The sequence below is a fragment of the Vulpes vulpes genome, chromosome 3 (genome assembly GCF_048418805.1).
Source record: "Vulpes vulpes isolate BD-2025 chromosome 3, VulVul3, whole genome shotgun sequence".
In the NCBI taxonomy this organism is placed as follows: domain Eukaryota; kingdom Metazoa; phylum Chordata; class Mammalia; order Carnivora; family Canidae; genus Vulpes; species Vulpes vulpes.
This window is the reverse complement of record NC_132782.1, coordinates 92374730-92394325: the sequence shown is the minus strand read 5'-3', so window position 1 is coordinate 92394325 and position 19596 is coordinate 92374730. Positions and strand designations below refer to the sequence as shown.

The 19596-nt window shown below is 47.2% G+C and overlaps 1 protein-coding gene and 1 pseudogene across 7 annotated transcripts in view; one reads left to right on the top strand and one right to left on the bottom strand.

Moving 5' to 3' along the window:
- ITGAL (integrin subunit alpha L) overlaps positions 1-19596 on the top strand; it is a 42586-nt gene that overhangs the window by 1502 nt on the left and 21488 nt on the right. For 5 of the 7 annotated variants that reach the window (XR_012000582.1, XM_026011173.2, XM_026011174.2 and 2 more), the window contains exons 2-15: positions 116-218; positions 1069-1163; positions 1279-1346; positions 2951-3068; positions 3194-3324; positions 4702-4847; positions 9878-10010; positions 10146-10296; positions 13207-13280; positions 13362-13494; positions 16450-16601; positions 16948-17085; positions 17572-17769; positions 17883-18013. Coding sequence is in view for 6 of the 7 variants with exons in the window: in XM_026011173.2 (XP_025866958.1) it covers positions 116-218; positions 1069-1163; positions 1279-1346; positions 2951-3068; positions 3194-3324; positions 4702-4847; positions 9878-10010; positions 10146-10296; positions 13207-13280; positions 13362-13494; positions 16450-16601; positions 16948-17085; positions 17572-17769; positions 17883-18013 (1771 nt within the window). In the remaining variant the exon portion in view is untranslated. Of the gene's footprint in view, positions 1-115; positions 219-1051; positions 1164-1278; positions 1347-2950; positions 3069-3193; positions 3325-4701; positions 4848-9877; positions 10011-10145; positions 10297-13206; positions 13281-13361; positions 13495-16449; positions 16602-16947; positions 17086-17571; positions 17770-17882; positions 18014-19596 lie in introns of those variants that run through there. The other 2 variants (XM_072753485.1, XM_072753486.1) reach the window with 2 other exon arrangements.
- On the bottom strand, positions 6076-6964 carry LOC112929238 (uncharacterized; annotated as a pseudogene).

Here is a 19596-nt window from a genome sequence, read left to right as displayed (position 1 = left end):
GCACGTGGGCGACCGCCAATCAGCGCCTGCGGCTCTGGGGCCCCCTGCGGGGACTCTGGCTGGCCGGAACCGCTGACCCGCTGACCCACCGACCGCACCCCCTGGTCTCTCTCAGCCCTGGCCTCAGGCTACAACTTGGAAGTGCGGCACGTGCAGAACTTCTCCTTCCCACACGCCGGGAGGCATTTTGGGTACAGAGTCCTGCAGGTTGGAGACGGGTGAGCCGCCCCTGGCCCCCCCCTGCCCGGCAGAGCTAGGACTGGAGACCAGGACACCAGCCCATGGGGGAGCGGACGTCGGGGGCGTGGGGGGCGCAGGTCCGGAAACCGGCAGGTGCCGAGGGTCTTCCTTCTGGAGGAGCGAGGCCATCAGATAGTAGGACCAGCACAGTCCATCCTTAAATCTCCACCTAAGTGCCTCATAGAAGGGGAAATATCACAGCCCCTAAAAGGCTTTGCAACACTTCTAAATTCCCCAGTAGCGCTTGGGCTGGACAATGAGCTCCTTGACAGCAGAGACTTTGTTTCTCTCATTTTTCCCCTCATGCCCAATACGTGCCCCAACCTAGCACAGAGTAGATATGTCATAAATGCCTTTTTAAAAAAGATTTTATTTATTTATTTGAGAGAGAGAGCACAACCAGGTGGAGGGGCAGAGGGAGAGAGAGAAGCAGACTCCCTGCTGAGCAGGGAGCCAGGTGTGAGGCTCCATTCCAGGACCCAGGAGCCAGGACCAGGATCATGACCTGAGCCCAAGGCACACGTTAGGCAGCGAAACACTGAGGCACCTTCATAAATGACTTTTGAATTGTTGCCTGATTGAGCGAACTTATGTGACATCTGGCACATCATTCTCTGGACCTCAGTTTTTCTAAACTATAAATGGAAAAGATCCTTAACTTTCTAGAATTTTCGCCTCTGAATAGGGAAGAGGTGGGGACTGAGGAGCCTCCCTGCAGGGGACAGACTGCGTTGCTTTGAGAAACTTGTGGATCTGAGCCCCCCAATGGGTAGGAGTGGGTGGGTAAAGATGGGACAACTTCATCTCACAGGTGAGATTTCTCATCAGGGTTGTCGTGGGAGCTCCAGGTGAGGGGAACAGCACAGGAAACCTCTATCAATGCCAGCCAGGCACTGGCCACTGCCTACCAGTCAGCCTGAGTGGTGAGTAACTGGTGAGGGGCCTGGGAGGAATACTGTCCCAGGGAAGTTGAGGCTGGCCCCACCACACCTCGGTACCTAAGTTCCTCCAGACCAGTCAATCTCCTGGTGCCTACAGGTTCCAACTATACTTCCAAGTACTTGGGGATGACCTTGGCGACAGACTTCATAAGTGGAAAGCTTTTGGTAAGAATCTCATGTAGTGATACTAAGAAAGACAGATTAAAAAGAAGGAAGGCAAAGGGAGTAAAAATCCTATAGAAGATTTCAGGCATCAGAGAGATTCCGAATTAATCAGGATTTATTAAGAATGCAGTGTGAGCCAACTATTTTTGAGCTCTGACTTATGTCAGTTTTTTTTTTTCCAAATATGAAATGTGCTCATTGACATACAGAGGTGATTTTTGGTGGTACACAAACTTTTGATGTCTTATACTTATATCTTTATTTAATGGCTTCTTAGGAAATATATACCACACATCAAATTCATGATTTCTTGGATCAAACTGCTTGGGGTAAAGCTAAAGTTAAAAAAAAAAAAAGTAGGGATCCCTGGGTGGCGCAGCGGTTTGGCGCCTGCCTTTGGCCCAGGGCGCGATCCTGGAGACCCGGGATCGAATCCCACGTCAGGCTCCCGGTGCATGGAGCCTGCTTCTCTCCCTCTGCCTATGTCTCTGCCTCTCTCTCTCTCTGTGACTATAATAAATAAATAAAAATTTTAAAAAAAAGTAAATTTAAAGTAAATAAAACATTACATAAATAAGAGTATGCATGATAGGCCCACATGGCAGAAATTGTGAAGTGTACATAAATGACTAGTGGTGCAAAAACGCTGCTTTTATCTCCTTTATGTTCGAGGTACTTGGGTGAGGCAGAGATCAGTATACCCATTTTTTAAAAAGATTTTATTTTATTTAATCATAAGAGACATAGAGAGAAAGGCAGAGACAGAGGGAGAGGGAGAAGCAGGCTCCCCACAGGGAGCCTGATGCAAGACTCAATCCCAGGACCCTGGAATCACGACCTGAGCCAAAGGCAGACGCTCACCCACTGAGCCACCTGAGTGCCCAGTATACACATTTTACATGTGAGGAAACAAACCCAAGGGTTTAAGAGGCTTGGCCAAAGTCACATGGTAGAGCCAGGATTTGAATCAAATTCCCATTTGATTCTAAGTCCATTGATCTTTACAGTTCATCCCAGCAGCATCTTCAAACATGGGTATATGAGAGGTAGAAGGCTGACTGAGGGAAATATTTATCTAGCATTTTCTTGGAGCTTGTTTACTTAGCTACTATTACATGCCAGCCGGTGTGCTAAGTTCTCATAGGGTCAGAGGAGAGAGATACAAAGATGATATGATCTCTGACCTTCAGGAAATTTCAGTCTGGCAGGAAAAACAGTCATAAATGAAAAAAACAACATTGTATATCCCAGGAATAGTGAGTAATTTGGCTTAAACACAGAATGTGTTGATTAGAAATGGAAGGGGATTGGCCTGGAAATGTAGGAGAGTCCCCACCTATAAACAGTATGAATGCCAACCTCCAAAGTTTAAACTCTTCTATAGACAGTGAGTATCCACTGGCATACAGCTTTGGTGGTAGGGATGGAGAAATTCCTAGAAGAGCCGGAGGCAGAATTACCTTGCCTTGGTAACCAGTTGGATGTAGGGAGTGAAGTCAGGAGATGATGACTCTGAAGGTTCTTGTTCTTCGCTGGTGATGCCCAGAATATACAAAGGAAGAAGCCCCAACTCTTTATTTTTTTTAAACCTTTGCTTCCTTCAGGCCTGTGACCCTGGGCTGTCTCGGACGTGTGATCAGAATGTCTACCTAAGTGGCCTGTGTTACCTTTTCCACCAGAATCTGAGAGGTGTTGTGCTGCAAGGGCGCCCTGGTTATCAGGGTAAGGAGCTGGGGGTCCAGTGGGTAAACATCCCTCCCAGGTGGCTGCTCATACAAGGGAAGCAGCCTGGGCAGGCCAACCCGTGGAGACACTTCATTGAGTCCCTTTGTGCCTGGCCTCTGTAGAATGTATAAAGGGCAACGTGGACTTGGTATTTCTGTTTGATGGTTCAATGAGCTTGCAGCAAGATGAATTTCAGAAAATTCTGGACTTCATGAAGGATGTGATGAAGAAACTCAGCAACTCTTCCTACCAGGTAAATCTATTAATTAGTTTTCCTATTTGTAGGCAATAAATACCTACTTGAGCTAGCTTAAGGCATAAAAGAAAAACTCAGTATGAGGTATCTTCAGAACCTAAAGGAATGGTTGTAACTGGACTTCTGGAAGAGACAAGAACTAAGGAATAGAAAGTTTGTGGGATTCTCTTTAGTTCTCATTTCTGGGGGGTTTTGGTTTGCTTCTGGGTTTTGCTTCCCTCTTCTCTCTTTCTGCACATTCTTCCTCAGCTTCTTTGGATCACGTGGGCCTGTGGAAAGCTCCCAAATTCACATGTTAAAGTTTCAGGAGGGTTTTTTGTCGTCTCCACCAACCCCTCCCTCTGCAAATTCCAAATTCTTGGAGAATAGATTCTGACTGGCCTCGAGGCAGCCAAGTGGCCGTCTGTGGCCCAACCAGCTGTGTCCAGTTTAGCCGGGTCACTCAGCAGAACCATCCCCACTGGGGAGGACAGGCCAAGGACAGGAGTATAGCAGACATCACTGCATAAGGGATCAGAGGTTTATTTAATTTTATTTTTGTGTTTGTGCATATATTACCTCATTTTCAAAAGAATGCTTTGAGATAGGAATGTGGGGGTTGGGTTACCCAGGTGCTGGATAAGAAATAGATTAGAAGGGGCTCCTGGGCAGCCGTGGTGGCTCAGTGGTTTAGCACTGCCTTCAGCCCAGGGCCTGATCCTGGAGACTCAGGATCAAGTCCCACGTCGGGCTCCCTGCATGGAGCCTGCTGCTCCCTCTGCCTGTGTCTCTGCCTTTCTCTCTCTCTCTCTGTGTGTTTCTCATGAATAAATAAATAAAATCTTAAAAAAAATAAGGGGCTCCTGGGGGTCCCTGGGTGGCTCAGTGGTTTAGCACCTGCCTTTGGCCTAGGGCATGATCCTGGAGTCCTAGGATCAAGTCCCACATTGGACTCCTGCATGGAGCCTGCTTCTTCCTCTGCCTGTGTCTCTGCCTCTCTGTCTCTGTGTGTCTCCCATGGATAAATAAATAAAATCTTAAAAAAAAAAAAAAAAGAAGGGGCTCCTTACTGGCTCAGTTGGAAGAGCATGCAACTCTTGATCTCGGTGTTGTGAGTTCGAGCCCCATGTTGGGTGTAGAGATTACTTAAAAATAAAGTCCTAAAAAAAAAAAAAAAAAAAGAAAAGAAAAGAAAAGAAATAGGTTGTAGCAAGAGGCACCTGGCTAGCTCAGTCAGTAGAGTGTGCAACTCTTGATCTTGGGGGTGTGGGTTCGAGCCCCATGTTGGGTGTGCAGATTACTTAAAAATAAAATCTTAAAAAAAAAGAGATCAATTGGAGCAAACAAGTGGGAAGGGATATGTAATGACATTTCATTTCTTGCTTCTTTTTCCAGTTTGCTGCTGTTCAGTTTTCCACAGACTGCAAAACAGAATTTAATTTCTTGGATTATGTGAAGGTGAAGAACCCTGATGTTCTGCTGGGCAAAGTAGTACACATGCGCCTGTTGACCAACACCTTTGGTGCCATCAACTATGTTGCGTGAGTCCCCTTTTGCAGCAGAGAGCCCACCTGTCAGTTGGTACTGGCTTCTTCAGGTTGTAGGGTGTAGGCTTAGCAATGTGCAGATTATTGTAGAAATTCAACTGGAGCAATTTTAGTCCAGTTTTTTTTTTTTTAAGATTTAATTTATTTGAGAGAGAGAATGAGCATGAGCAGGGCAAGGGACAGAGGGAGAGGGAGAAGCAGACTCCCTGCTGAGCAGGGATCCCGATGCAGGGCTCAATCCCAGGACCCTGGGGTCATGACCTGAGCCAAAGGCAGATGGACGCTTAACCAACTGAACCACCAAAGCTCCCCTAGTCCAGGTTCTTTGAATTGTAAGTAACAGAAATATACTTTATTAATTGAATCCCTGAGGGAAATTCTTGGGAGGATGCAGGGATAGTTCATTAGCCTTTGGTACAGTGAGTATTGCCAGGCCTCACGAGGAACTAGAACCAAGACTTGGAAAGTGCTTGTGAATATGGCAGTCATGATACAGTCACATCTTATATAGGGATCAGCTTTTGAAGTCAGTGTGTGAATGACAATCTCTACTAGTCAAAGTTCTCCTTGAAGAATTCCTTGAATTGTTCACAAATTCAATATAGTCAAACCCCACATTGGAAGATAGCATATACTGATTTCCTAAATCTACCATAGAAGTTTTTCCTCTGGAGTTGGACCAGATGGCTGTGTTTATTTATTTTTTTAAAGATTTATTTATTTATGATAGACATAGAGAGAGAGAGAGAGAGAGAGGCAGAGACAGGAGGAGGGAGAAGCAGGCTCCATGCCGGGAGCCCAACGTGGGACTTGATCCTGGGACTCCAGGATCACGCCCTGGGCCAAAGGCAGGCGCCAAACCGCTGAGCCACCCAGGGATCCCCAGATGGCTGTGTTTAAATTTAGGCCTAGGGACACCTGGGTGGCTCAGCAGTTGAGCGTTTACCTTCAGCTCAGGGCGTGATCCCAGGGTCCCAGGATCAAGTCCCGCATTGGGCTCCCTGCAAGGAGCCTGCTTCTCCGTCTGCCTATGTCTCTGCCTCTCTCTCTCTCAATCTGTCTCTCATGAATAAATAAATAAAATCTCTAAAAATAAATTGAGGCCTAGATGAATGTAGTTGGATTGCGTTGAAGGGCCATATTGTATATATTATGTTTTTTATTAATCATTATAAATAAGACATTTACTTTTCATACTCATTTGGGGGAAAAGAGAAAAGCCAGTTTGTCCTAGCCAATGATAGTCTTTCTGAAAGTGTCTCCATTCATTCCATGGAATTGGATAGGTTGTCTGATCTGAGGATTGTGTACTTTATATTCATAAAGAGAACTTCCTTTGAAGAGAGTGATCAAAGGGTGAGTCTTTGTGAGCAGTTTCACTGGTGCACAGCCAGACTCTCTCTAACTGAAGCTTTTCCCACATAGACCACACAGATAGGGTATGTCTCCTGTGTAAATTTTGCTTTGAAGGACACAGTTCCCCCTGATTTGGAAACTCTTCCTGCACTGTGTATATAGGCATACGGTTTCAGGCCTGTGTGGACTCTAATGTGAACAATTCAGCTTCCTTTCTGACTGAAGACTTTTCTACACTGATGATATCTATAGGGCTTTTCACCACCATGAATTCTTCTACGAACAGCAAGGTTACTTTGACTCTTGAAGCCTCTCTGACAAATAGCACACTCATAGGGTTTCTGTCCAGTGCGGGATCTTTCACAAATGGCCAGGCCACCTCGTTGACTAAAGCTTTCCCCACATTCCTCTTACTGATAGAGCTTCTCTCCTGTGTGTATTTGCCAATGTGTAACAAAATTGCCTTTGCCTCTGAAGCGTTTTTTCCGAGAGGTACACTCAAAGGGCTTTGGACTAGTGTGAATTCTCTCATGCAAGATTACACTACCTTTTTACTGGAAGGATTTTCCACATTCCTGACACTCATAGGCCCTCTGTTCCACTCGAGGTGAACCTTCCTGTAGTATCTTAGAACCTGGGGTTTTTTGTTCCAGTGTCTCCCTTCTGACAGAGTTCTGGAAGTCCCAGCTTGAGGATCCCGTGGCCCCAGAGTGATCATATTTGTGGTGGGCTTCTATCATCACATTCAGATGTGATGAAAATGCTACCTTTGGGGCATATCTTCCATGACAGCCCAGCAGGGTAGCTGTTGGAAATCCAAACGTGTCCACACTGGTGTATGACCTTAGTTACCACCTGTTCATATGATTCTTCCATGGGCTGTTCTTGAGCACCACAGTGGCATGTGCCCACACACAGACAAAGGCTGGTACTGAGCCTGCAGCAGTGCCAGGGCAAGTGGACTGACTCAGGTCTCAATCTTGGGGGTGTGAGTTCAAGCCCCACATCATGCTCCATGCCCAGCATGCCCAGAATGGAGCCTACTTAAAAAATAACAATAATAAAATCGTTTTAAAAATAAAAATAAAAATACCTATCTTTAGATGTTAAAGTGGCCCTGGAAACTGAAAACGATTTGGAAGATAAGAAAATTATATATTTCATCTTATGCTCACCCTGGGCATGCACTCAAATTGAGTGAAAGAGCAGGAAAGACCTCCTGTGCTATGACACTTATTTTTCTCATTGTCATTTCTTTGCCAAGCACATATAGTTGGATTTACAGAAGTTAAACATGCATGTGAGGCATCTCCTCAAGACTTTACATAGGTGTTTCCAAGTCTTTTCTTCTGAGGTTCACTTGGCCTGTCATGTCTACTTCACTCTCTATAGACAGCTTTGGTGGGTACATGGTAAGCCATGTCCACTGGAAAAAAAAAAAAATGACAGCCTCAGCTACTCAATTCAGATGAATAACCTGAATTCCAGCTTCCAGGAGAGAAGATCTGATTGGCTGACCCCAGATTAGGTGTCCACCGGTCCACCCAGTTCTGTTTTATGGCATAAAGTCACATGGCACAGACATGGATTCTCGGATCCCACCTCTGTGGAAAGAGGGCAGTTTCTTAGAGAAAGGGGTCATGATAGGATGGAAGGATACTCCAAAAGTGTCAACCATGGGAGCTAAAAGGAGCAGTCAGAGAAATATATTTTATAAATACTTCTTGACAGGGGGCATGGGTGGCTCAGTCAGTTGAGTGGCTCAGTCATTTGGGTGGCTGTCTTCTGTTCAGGTTGTGATCTCAGGGTCCTGAGACCAAACCCCACTTTGGGCTCTCTGCTCAGCGGAGAGCCTGCTTCTCCTTCTGCCTCTGCCTGCAGCTCCCCCTGCTTGTGCTCTCTCTCTCTTTCTCAAATAAATAAATAAAATCTATAAAAATATGAAAATCACCTGTAGCTCATGGACCATACAGAAACAAGCTGTGGGCTGGCTTTGGCCTGTGGGTTGTCATTTGCTATGTTCTAGATTCTGGGAATATAGCAGTGAATGAAACAAAAATCTCTACCCTCTTGAGGTTTAATGTAGCAAGGGGAGAGAAATACAATAGACATGATAAGTAAGTCAGATAATATAGTAGAAGATGTAAGTCTTACAAAGAAGAAGAAAGCATTCAGTAGGAAAATAAGGGAAGGTTACATTTGAGCAAAGACTCAGAAGTGAGGAAGCAGCCATACTGATACCTGGGGAAAACCATTCCAGGCAGAGGGACTAGCAGAGGCCCTGAGATGAGAACATGCTTCGGATGTTCCGAGAAGACCCAGGACACCAGTGTGACTGGAGAGAAGTAAGCAACGGTGAAAGTAGTAGGAGATGAGGTCGGACAGACCATGGGAGTCCAGAGCACTCAGGACCTTGGAGGCCATAGGGAAGACTTTGGCTTTGCCTCAGAGTGAGATGAGAAGTCACTGGAGGTTTTGAACAGAGGAGTGATCATTGGATTTATGTTTTTAAAAAGACCCCTTGGCTGCAGAGCTGTTAGGCTCCAGGCCCCCAGGGTGGGAGCAGGGAGGCCAGGTAGGAGGCTATTGAAAAATCCAGATGAGAGGTGATGGTGGTTCAAACTAGGGCAAAAATCCACAAACAGGAGCCGTGTCCGTGTGGGTGAAGGCTAGGGAAACAATTTGCATCCAAGATGGAACAGAGGCCTTGGCTCTGCTCATCAGAGCTCCACTCTGCTTTGTGGCCCCCCTTTCTGCATCTCTCCTACACCTGCCACTGTGGCCCCTCCATGTCACTTTTCAGCTTCTGCTCCCAAGGCAGGTCACATCATAAGTCAGGGGTTGTAGACTGGCTGCTCTAGGATTATCATCTGTCTCTGGTTAGCTGTGGGATGAGGAGGGAAGGATCAGATGGTGCAGACAGAACTGCTGTCCCAACAGAAACTGTGGGCACCCTGGCTTACTACAGAAGGAAGCTGTGGGCAAGTGGGACTTTGGAGCATTTGCCTGTCCAGTGCTCAGAACACCCTTCTTCCTTTTATATCACTTGCACTGAGCACACCTACTCTGTGTCAGGAGCCAGAGATTCAGCAGCAGATCAGATAGGTTCCTTTCTTGAGGAACTCATGGTTTGGGGGAAATTGACATGGAAACAAGTCACTTCACTTCCCTAAAGACTTGCTGTGGCAGAGATCTACATGCAGCCTGGTGATGGTGGGGGATGATAGGGGAGCCAGATGAGCTTGCTCTGGAAAAGTGACTTCCCCATTTTCTCCAGCCAAGGAGCCCATTTTCCATATTGAAATCTCACCTGGATCCTCAGCATGTCTAACTGATGAAAGGATAATTGTGGTCATGTGGTTAAACTGGAGAGTAGGAAGCCCAAAATCCTTCCTCAGAAAGCCTCCCTGTCACTGCCCATTGGCTCTGGGACTGCCTTCTGGCCACCCAGAATTCCACTGAAGACCGCAGGTCTGGAAAGAGAGGTGTGGCAGCAAGGGTGAGGCAGGAGGTTCAGAAGAGAAATTTGAAGGCTGGGAATACTGCCTGGGGGATGGGGAAAAGAGCTTTTGCATAATCAGCAGGACAGTGACTCAATGAGCTGGTTGAGTGGAGGGAGACTTCATTATCTGGAGGAGTTTTTCACACACACCCCTTCTTGGACACAGGAGAGAGGTATTCCGGCAAGACCTGGGGGCCCGTCCAGATGCCACCAAAGTGCTTATCATCATCACTGATGGGGAAGCCACTGATCGTACCAACATTGATTCAGCCAAAGACATCATCCGCTACATCATTGGGGTATGGGTCCTGGCTGCCTCCTACATCTCATCTTTCCTCTCCTATTCCCTGAGCCCCACTCCCCTTTCTTCTTGGGGCTAGGGCTTTGTCAGCCACTCTGGGGATGCCAGCTCTCCACTCTTTACACCCACCCAGATTGGAAAGCATTTTGCGACCAAGAGAAGTCAGGAAACACTTCACCAATTTGCCTCAAAACCTGCGGAGGAGTTTGTAAAGATTCTGGACACATTTGAGAAGCTTAAAGATCTGTTCACAGAGCTGCAAAAGAAGATTTATGTCATTGAGGGTGAGTGGCAGATCTGGGGAGAAAATTTGGGAAGTTGTTAACAGAAGCTCATCTGGGACATCAGATTAGAGACATGCTGAGTGATGATATCGGGCTGCTTACAGAGTATCTGACACTGTGTGAAGAGCTCTCCTGTAAAGGCCCCAGGTGAAAATCAGGGGAAGGGTGCTTGAGGAGCAGTTTCTCTCTGAAAATCCATCTTTCCCGTAAAACTCAGCTTGGTCCAGCATGGGGCCCAGAACTAACCTCTATCCTGCTGGTCAACCAAAGCCTGTGGAAGGAGTAGAATTCCCAATCCCATACTCAGCTCCCTCATTTTCCTTTGTAATCAGATTACTTTAGGTGGCAATGCTCAGGGCCTGAGTACAGGGAACCCACAGGCCCTCTTCACCCAGAAGAAGAGAAGTTTTGGACTGCACTCGCCAGATGGAGGACTTGCTATGGGAGGGTATTTCTCCAGGATTCCCCCTGGGAAGGCCCCTTTGTTTGGACACAGGTTTGGTGCTGGGTTCAGTTGAAGAAGCGATGTGGTATATATAATGGGACAGGGTAGATGCTCAAGAATCCATTCTGCCCATGCTGTGTGACCTCAGCCAGGTCACTTTCTCTCTCTGAGGCTTGTTCTCTGCTAGATGGTGATAATAATACCAATCTCACAGCATTGCAATGTTTGGCTGTTGTATTAGTTTCCAAGGGCTGTTGTAACGAAGCACCAAAAACCAAGCGGCTTAATAAAGCAACAGAAATTCATTGTCTTGCACTTCTGGAGGCCAGAAGTCAGAAATCAAAGGGCAGGTAGAGGCATGCTCTTTCTGACAGCTCTAGGAGAGAACGCTTGCTCACCTCTTGTAACTTCCGGGATCCTCCAACAGTCCCTGGCATCTCTCGGCTTGTGGCTGCATCACTTCTGTCATCTGGCCACCTTCTCCCTGCGTGTCTGCCTTCATGTCCTCTTCTCTCTGTGCATGTCTCTCTCTCTCTCTGTGTCCGCATTTCCCTCTTTTATAAGGACACTATAAGACACTGGACCATATTGGATCAAGGCCCACCCGAATGACCTCATTTTAACCCAATTACACTGCATAGACCCTGTTTCCAAACAAGGGCATATTCTAAAGAACTGAGGCTTAGGTCGTAAAAATATCTTTTTTTAGAGAACAGTTCACACCCTAACTACTGCTTCTCAGAGCGCTTGGTACCTTGCAGGCCCTCTATAAATTGCAGGACTGATATCTCTGGCTCTGATACTCTATCTGACCTGCCCTTACTAGTGCTTCAGATTGTATTTTAGAAGTCACTTCCTCTGATAAGTTCTCCCCGAACCACAGCCTAGGTTGGGTGCTTCTTTCCGGGTGCTGCTGTAACGGCTACATGTTCCCTATCGGAGCCCTTGAGACTTACATTGTATTAAATTATCTGTTCCGTGTCCATCTCCTGCACCACACTATGGGGGTCTGTCACAGCAAGCACTGTTCCTGCTTTTTCACCATTGTATCCCTGGCACCAAATGTCTAGATGCTCTAAGTATTTACGCAGTGAATTAACAAAGTCTTCACAGTAATTGCTATGTTCCTTGAAAGCTTGCAGGTAACAGGCACTTTTTCGATATCATTTAATTCATTCCTCTCAGAAGCTTTGCAAGGCTGGTGGGATGATTTTCATTAATAATTCAGGCTTGCACTAACCAGGTGCCAGGTACTGTGAATAAGGTACTCAAGGTTATTGTCAGCATGGAGCTCATATTCAGGTTGGATAAAGACAGAAAACAAATGAGCAGGATAATTAGAGACTATGATAGCTGCTATAAAGAAAATGAATAAACTGGATAGAAAGATTTCACTGGGGGAAAGCCACTTTAGATAGGCTTTACAAGGAAGGCCTTTTTTTTTTTTTTTTTTTAATGTAGGTAGAATTCACTCTGAGATGACATTTGAGCTGAAACACGAAAGATGAGAATCAAACAGCTACATGAGGAATGTGGGCAAAGAGCCCTGTAGTCAGAGAAGAGCCAGTGCGGGGCCAGGAGTTGGGGGAGGGTGACCAAGCTAGAGAACAGGAAAGAGGTCAGCATAGCAGGAGTGTAGTGAGTAAATGAGACAAAGCAGGAGAGATAGGTAGGGGCCTTCCAGTTCCTCAGAAGCAGCTGAGGATTTCATCTAAAGGGCGATGGCAAGTGATGAAGGGTTTTTAAGGGAAATGTGTGGTCTGATATACATTTTTTAAAAAGATTACTCCAGGGACACCTGGGTGGCTCAGTGTTGAGTGTCTGTCTTTGGCTCGGGTCATGATCCTGGGGTCCTGGGATCGAGTCCCGCATTGGACTCCCCAGAGGGAGCCTGCTTCTCCCTCTGCCTATGTCTCTGCTTCTTTCTCTGTGTCTCTCATGAAAAAATAAGTAAAATCTTTAAAAAAAAAAAAAAAAGATACTCCAACTTGCTCTGTGGAAAAAAGACATGATAAGAAGAAGAATGAAGTCAAAGACCAAGTGAGTAAAGCTAATACAAGAGTTAAACAAGAGGGTAGGATGGCTGGGACTGTTGTGCTGGCAAAACACACTATTGAGAGAAGGGGGAAATGCATTTTGAACATAAAACCATCTGATTTGGTGACATGTTGGAGAAAGAATGAGGAGAAGGGAAGGAGCAAGGGGCTGAGTCCTGGTTCACCAGGCTGGACAGTGGGGAAGCCTGAATGAGGACAGAGCTGCAGAGCTACATCTTGGCCGAGTGGAGTCTGGGGCTCACGGTTTCACATCAGACTCCACTCACGTTCACTGCCAGTCTGATGGTCTTGTGGACTCTTTCTGCCTTGCCTGAAGGTCAGTGCCAGGTTTCTTTCTCAGTCTTTCTCCAGTGTCACTGTCCCTGCTGCTCCTTGGGTGTCCACCCATTCTCTTTACCTTGCTCTCAGGCACAAGCAAACAGGACCTGACCTCCTTCAACATGGAGCTGTCCTCCAGTGGGCTCAGCGCTGACATCAGCCAGGTGGGTGACGGGCCTGGAACAGGGGGGCTGAGGGATGTTGTGGGAACGTAGCTAAGCCCACTTGTCTCCTTCCCTGGGCAGGACCGTTGCATTGTAGGGGCAGTCGGAGCCAAGGACTGGGCTGGGGGCTTTCTAGACCTCAAGGCAGACCTGCAAGATGACACATTTGTTGGGAATGAACCACTAACACCAGAAGCGAGAGCAGGATATTTGGGTGAGTACTTTTCTTTTTTAAAAAAAGATTTTATTTATTTATTTATTCATGAGAAAGAGAGAGAGAGAGAGAGAGAGGCAGAGGGAGAAGCAGGCTCCATGCAGGGAGCCTGACATGGGACTCGATCCCAGGTCTCCAGGATCACGCCCTGGACCAAAGGTGGCACTAAACCACTGAGCCACCAGGGCTGCCCAAGTACTTTTCTTTTCTGCTGGATTCTTTTGGTCTTAGGGGCAGGAGTCACTTACCGATTTTTAAAATAATAAGGAAAGCAATTAAGCAAACAGCATGAACACACTTAGAATTTAAACATGGCTCTAACATTCTTTTTTTTTTTTTTTTTTAAAGATTCTTATTTATTTATTCATAGAGACACAGAGAGAGAGAGGCAGAGACACAGGCAGAGGGAGAAGTAGGCTCCATGCAGGAACCCTGACATGGGACTTGATCCCAGGCCTCCAGGATCACACCCCAGGCTGCAGGCAGTGCTAAACCACTGCACCACAGGGGCTGCCCGGCTCTAACATTCTCAATTTTTCCCTTAACAACTCCTCTGCTGCATAGTAGTCATGTTTTTTATTTTCCGTATTTTATGATGCTTGGATATCTTGAGGCCTTCAGAATCCCAGAGACACTGACCCTCCCAGGACGAGCTATTTCCTACAGGTAGCAAACAAGTGGCCTGTGAGCAGGCCTTTTGCATGCCACCCAGCCACCCCTAAGCTCATATCCCCCAACTGCCTCCTTTACCTAACTTTAACACACAAAGCCAGTATTCCCCCCCAACCTAAATCTCTAGTTAGTTAAGGACCACCCTTGTAGACCAGTTCCAGCCAGCATTTTTCAAACCATCCCATCCTAAGCTTGCTCAAGCTTGCCTACCCAGCAACGTTTCTATGTCTTACCCATAAATTAAACGCTGGGTTTATTTAATAGCAACCTGTCTCATTAGTAGGAGGACCAGCAGTTCTTCCCTGAGGCTTCCTCCTCTTGAATTGTCCAGGAACTCAAAGATTGATTCACCTCAAGAGTTCTTCAGATGGCCAAGCACAGAGCAAAGGCACCTGGTCAGTCCACACTTGCTGTTGTTTCTCTCTGCCTCGGGGTGTCACTGTTGTGAGCTTATCCTGCACAGCTCTGTGGCTCCTGGTCCACCCAAGGGGATGCCAGCCTCAGATGGTAGAGAGGCCTCACCTTTGTGTACAGAAGTTATAGTTCTTCTGCTTCATGCTCACATAGTCACGCTGTGTCAAGGCATAGGCTGGCTCCAAGAGCCCTGGGATAGCACTGCTTCTGGGATCTACCTAGAAACCCATCACCTGGCCTTATCCATGACCCCTGTATAGGGGTGGACCATGTCTTTATTAAACTCACAAAACACTTAGACTTTATTACATAATTTCCTTGGGAAAATTGGTGCCATTCATCTTGCATATACCCTTCTAAGGAAGGCTATCCTCTATGATTTCTCAATCTCTCAACATTTTTTTTACTGAGTAAGTATTATGTGCCAGGCACTGGTCTAAGTGCATGACATATATTGACATATTTTATCTTATTTTATCTCATTTTATTCTTACAACAACCCTACAAGTAGGTATTTTTGTTATTTCTTTTTTTTTTTTAGATTTTATTTATTTATTCATGAGAGACACACAGAGAGGCAGAGACACAGGCAGAGGGAGAAGGAGGCTCCATGCAGGGAGCCTGACGTATGACTCGATCCTGGGTCTCCAGGATCAGACCCTGGGCTGAAGGCGGTGCTAAACTGTTGAGCCACCCGGGCTGCCCGTTATTTCTATTTTCTTTAAGATTTTTTTTTTTTTTTTTTTTTTTTTTTTAGTTTTGAGGGAAAAAGAGAGCATGAGCAGGGGGAAGGGCAGAGGGAGAGGGAGAATCCTAAGCAGACTCCCTGTTGAGCATGGAGCCTGATGTGGGGTTCAATCCAGGAGCCTGAGATCATGACCCTGAGTCAAAATTAAGAGTCAGTCGCTCAACTGATTGAGTCACCAGGCATCCCTATTACCTCTGTTTTATAGATGAAAGAACTGATCCCAGGACAATTTAAATAACTTGCCCAAGGTCACAGAACAAGTAAGCGGAGCCTAGGTGGTGTAACCCCAAGGTCTGGTCTAGTAACCACTCCACTTATACTATAGCTCCTAACTGCCTTCAAGGAGCTTTGTATCTTTCAGTATACTGCCAGCAATGTTGCTCCTTCAAGAAGAAATAACCTGGGATGCCTGGGTGGCTCAGTGGTTGAGTGTCTGTCTTCGGCTCAGGGAGTGATCCTGGGGTCCAGGGATCAAGTCCCACGTCGGGCTCCCTGCATGGAGCTTGCTTCTGCCTCTGCCTGTGTCTCTGCCTCTCTCTCTCTCTCTCTCATGAATAAATAAATAAATCTTATTTATTTACTTATTTGAGAGAGGGAGAGAGTATTATTGGGGTGGGGGGAGCAGGAGGGAAAGGGAGAAGCAGGCTCCCCACTGAGAAGGGAGCCTGATGTGGGACTCGATCCCAGGACCCTGGGACCATGACCTGAGCTGGAGGCAGACACCCAACTGACTGAACCACTCAGGCGCCCCTTCATTTTATTGTTTTTAGAAAGTGTAGTCTCCCCTGCCAAACTTCGGGTCAGCTGAGGCTCAGGAAGTTGCACCATGTTGAGCCTGTCATACATGGCTGCTTTTTCCTGGGCCTATGTGTTGTCCACAGTTTGAGAAATGCAGCTTTGAACCAAGATGGCAGGATTTGTGCCACTCAGAGCACATGGCTCCTTTTCTCAGGAGAAGGCCCTCTGACTGTTTCAATGCATCTTTGCTACAAACCCAGTTTCCCAGAGTCTCTCCCTTTTTTGCCTCTGGGTTTTACCTCCTTCCAGCAGCCGTTGTGGTTCTAATTCCAAACCCCTGCCCTCCCTCTCTCCCATTCTCTCTCTCTCTCCATCCCCCTCAGGTTACACAGTGACCTGGCTATACTCCCGAAGGCTCACTTCGCTGCTGGCAGCTGGAGCCCCCCGATACCAGCATGTGGGGCGGGTGGTGCTGTTCCAGGAGTCAAAAGACAAAGAACACTGGAGCCAGATCCAGAAAATAGATGGGAACCAGGTGAGCATGGCCTCAGGGGCATCTGCAGATCAGGGACTGGTATAGCACTGGTTATGTGTCCTGCCAGCTGTGAGCACTCAGCCACTCACTGTGCCGTAGGCCCTGTGACAAGCCCTGTCACATTCAGTCCCCACAGAACCCTCTGAGGTAAGTGTTGTCATCTTCACCTGCTAGTTTAAGAAACTGAACCTCAGAGAGCCCACCTTGTCCGGACTCACACAGGCTCTGAGGGGGGAGGACACGCACCTGCATTTGAGGGATCAAAGTGAGATGGATATGGTACGGCTGAGGAGGAGGAGGAGCCCAGCTCACAGGTGCATCCTCAGACATCTCTTTCTCCCTGCAGATTGGCTCTTATTTTGGTGGCGAGCTGTGTGGTGTTGACATAGACCAAGATGGGGAGATGGAGTTGCTGCTGATCGGAGCTCCCTTGTTCTATGGGGAGCAGAGAGGAGGCCGGGTGTTTATCTACCAGAGGAAACAGGTAGAGACCAGGACATAGAATAGAAGGGGTAGGAGATACATATTCCAGGCCAACCCAGGTCCCAGTTATTCTGAAAGACTTTTCCTGAATGAATCAGAGCTTTAGAATGACCGACGCTAGCTGACACCAGGACTGCAGTGGGGTGGGGAAGCAGGTAAGCCTTGTGCAAGGCCCAGGGCCAAACCTTTTATTTACCTTTTATTTACAAGACAGCTCTTTGGTCTTCACACAGTAAGCTTCCAGGAAACTGAGCTTTCGTTCATGAGTGGGAACATTGCGGCTTAGCAAGCCTGGGTCACCTTCCAAAGCCCCAAGGTCACCCAGACAGCAAGGGGTGGCCCTGGGACTTGAGCCCAGGTCAGTCTGCCTGTGTGGGACCACGTCCGACCTTTCTTCAGTGTTCTCCACGTACATGGGGTACACCCTGCAAACACTTGCTGCTTGCCCAGTGACTGAGGTGGGACCTATCACTTTGCTCCTTCCCAGCTGGGGTTCGAAGCTGTCTCGGAACTGCAGGGGGAACCCGGCTACCCGCTTGGGCGGTTTGGAGCAGCCATCACTGCCCTGACTGACATCAACGGGGATGGGCTGGTGGACGTGGCGGTGGGGGCCCCTCTGGAGGAGAATGGGGCTGTGTACATCTTCAACGGGCAGCATGGTGGGCTGAGCCCCCAGCCGAGTCAGGTGAGAGACACCTTGCCTGCCAACCCAAGCCCTGCCTCCCAGCCCAGGCCCCACTGGCCTGGCCTGACTCTTATCCTCCAGGCTTAGCTCACAAATTTTTCTCTTGGTCTCAGCGGATAGAGGGGATCCAGGTGTTCTCAGGAATTCAATGGTTCGGACGCTCCATCCATGGGGTAAAAGACCTTGGAGGAGATGGCCTGACAGACCTGGCTGTGGGAGCCGAAGGGCAGGTGATCGTACTCAGGTAAGATGGGGCTGATGAGAATCTTAGCTCTCATCCTTTGAACAGCTACCCATGTAGTAGGTGGGACTCCTCTGGTCTGTCTCCAACCTTGTCAGAGAGGTTCTTTTCCTACATAGCCTTCATGTCTTACTCTGATTTAAACAGCTAACAATTTAATGACAGCGTAGGATTTGAACCCAGGCCTATCTGACAATAAAACCTCCTTGAAAAACAATATCCTGTGATGGCTCTAGAACATGGTCACCTGGAAAAAAAAAAAAAAAAAAGAACATGGTCACCTGGATTCAAGTAGAAGCTCTGCCGTCTGCTTTTTGGGTGATCTATCTTACCCCAGTCACTTAGCTCCTCAGGACCTCAGTTTCTCATCCTTGACATGATGATGACATTTCCTGCCTTTCCCCTGTCTTCCCGTTACTGGAGGCATGGTGTAACATTATATAATGAGTAGACATTTCTAGAGTACCTGCTGTGTTTTCTTTTTATTTTTTTAAAGATTTTATTTATTTATTCATGAGAGACACAGAGAGAGGGGCAGAAACATAGGCAGAGGGAGAAGCAGGCTCCATGCAGGGAGCCTGATGTGGGACTCGATCCTGGGACTCCAGGATCACGCCCTGGGCCAAAGGCAGGCGCTCAACCACTGAGCCATGCAGGCATCTCCCTGCTGTGTTTTAAATACTGAACCAGGCATTGGGTATAGAGTGTCTATGTGGGGAAATACATAATAAAAAATTAAGCACACAGGTAGGTGATTACAAATTGTGGTGAGTGCTGGGAGTCAGCACTTCTGTGAATACGGGAGCCTTCCTCTAGATTGGGTGGCCAAGAACTACCTCTCTGAGGAGGTGATATTTGAGCTGGGACTTGGAAAAGGAGAAGGAGTCAGGCTTGCAGAAATCTGGAGTTAGAGCCTTCAGTGTAGAAAGCTCAAGATGTGCTGAGGCCATGAGGCAGGCAAAGTCTGTAATATCAGCCATGGAAGAGGGTGGGAGGAAATAAGATGGGAGAACAGGCAGTGTGGTATGGATAGTAACAAGTTTGGATTTTATTCTCAACTCCATGTGGCATCAGTGAAGCATTATAAGCATGGAAGTTGCTCAGTATGACTTCTCTTTCTAAAAGCTCACTCTTAAAAAAATAATAATAATAAAAAATAAAAAAAAAATAAAAGCTCACTCTTCTGGGGGCCCTGGGTGGTTCAGTCAGTTGAGCATCTGACTCTTGATTTCAGCTCAGGTCGTGATCTCAGGGTGGTGAGATTGAGCCCTGTGGGCTCTGTGCTGGGCATGGAGCCTGCTTGGGATTCTCTGTCTCTGTCTCCTTCTCTGGGTTCAAATGCCCCGTCTCCCCGCAAAAGCTCATTGTTCCATATGAAAAATGGGTCAGAAGGCTGCTAGGAAGAACTGGGAAGCCCTAATGAATTATCGTTATTACTGCCATTTCGAGGAGACAGTGAGGTTGGGGTCTGCTTTCAGGGAGGAGAGTCCTCTGGATGCTGGTAGAAGGAACCCTGGGTCTGACTGGGGATTGCAGTTGAGGCCCAGAGAGAGAGAGAAAGAAAGAGAGAGAAAGAGAAAGAGAGA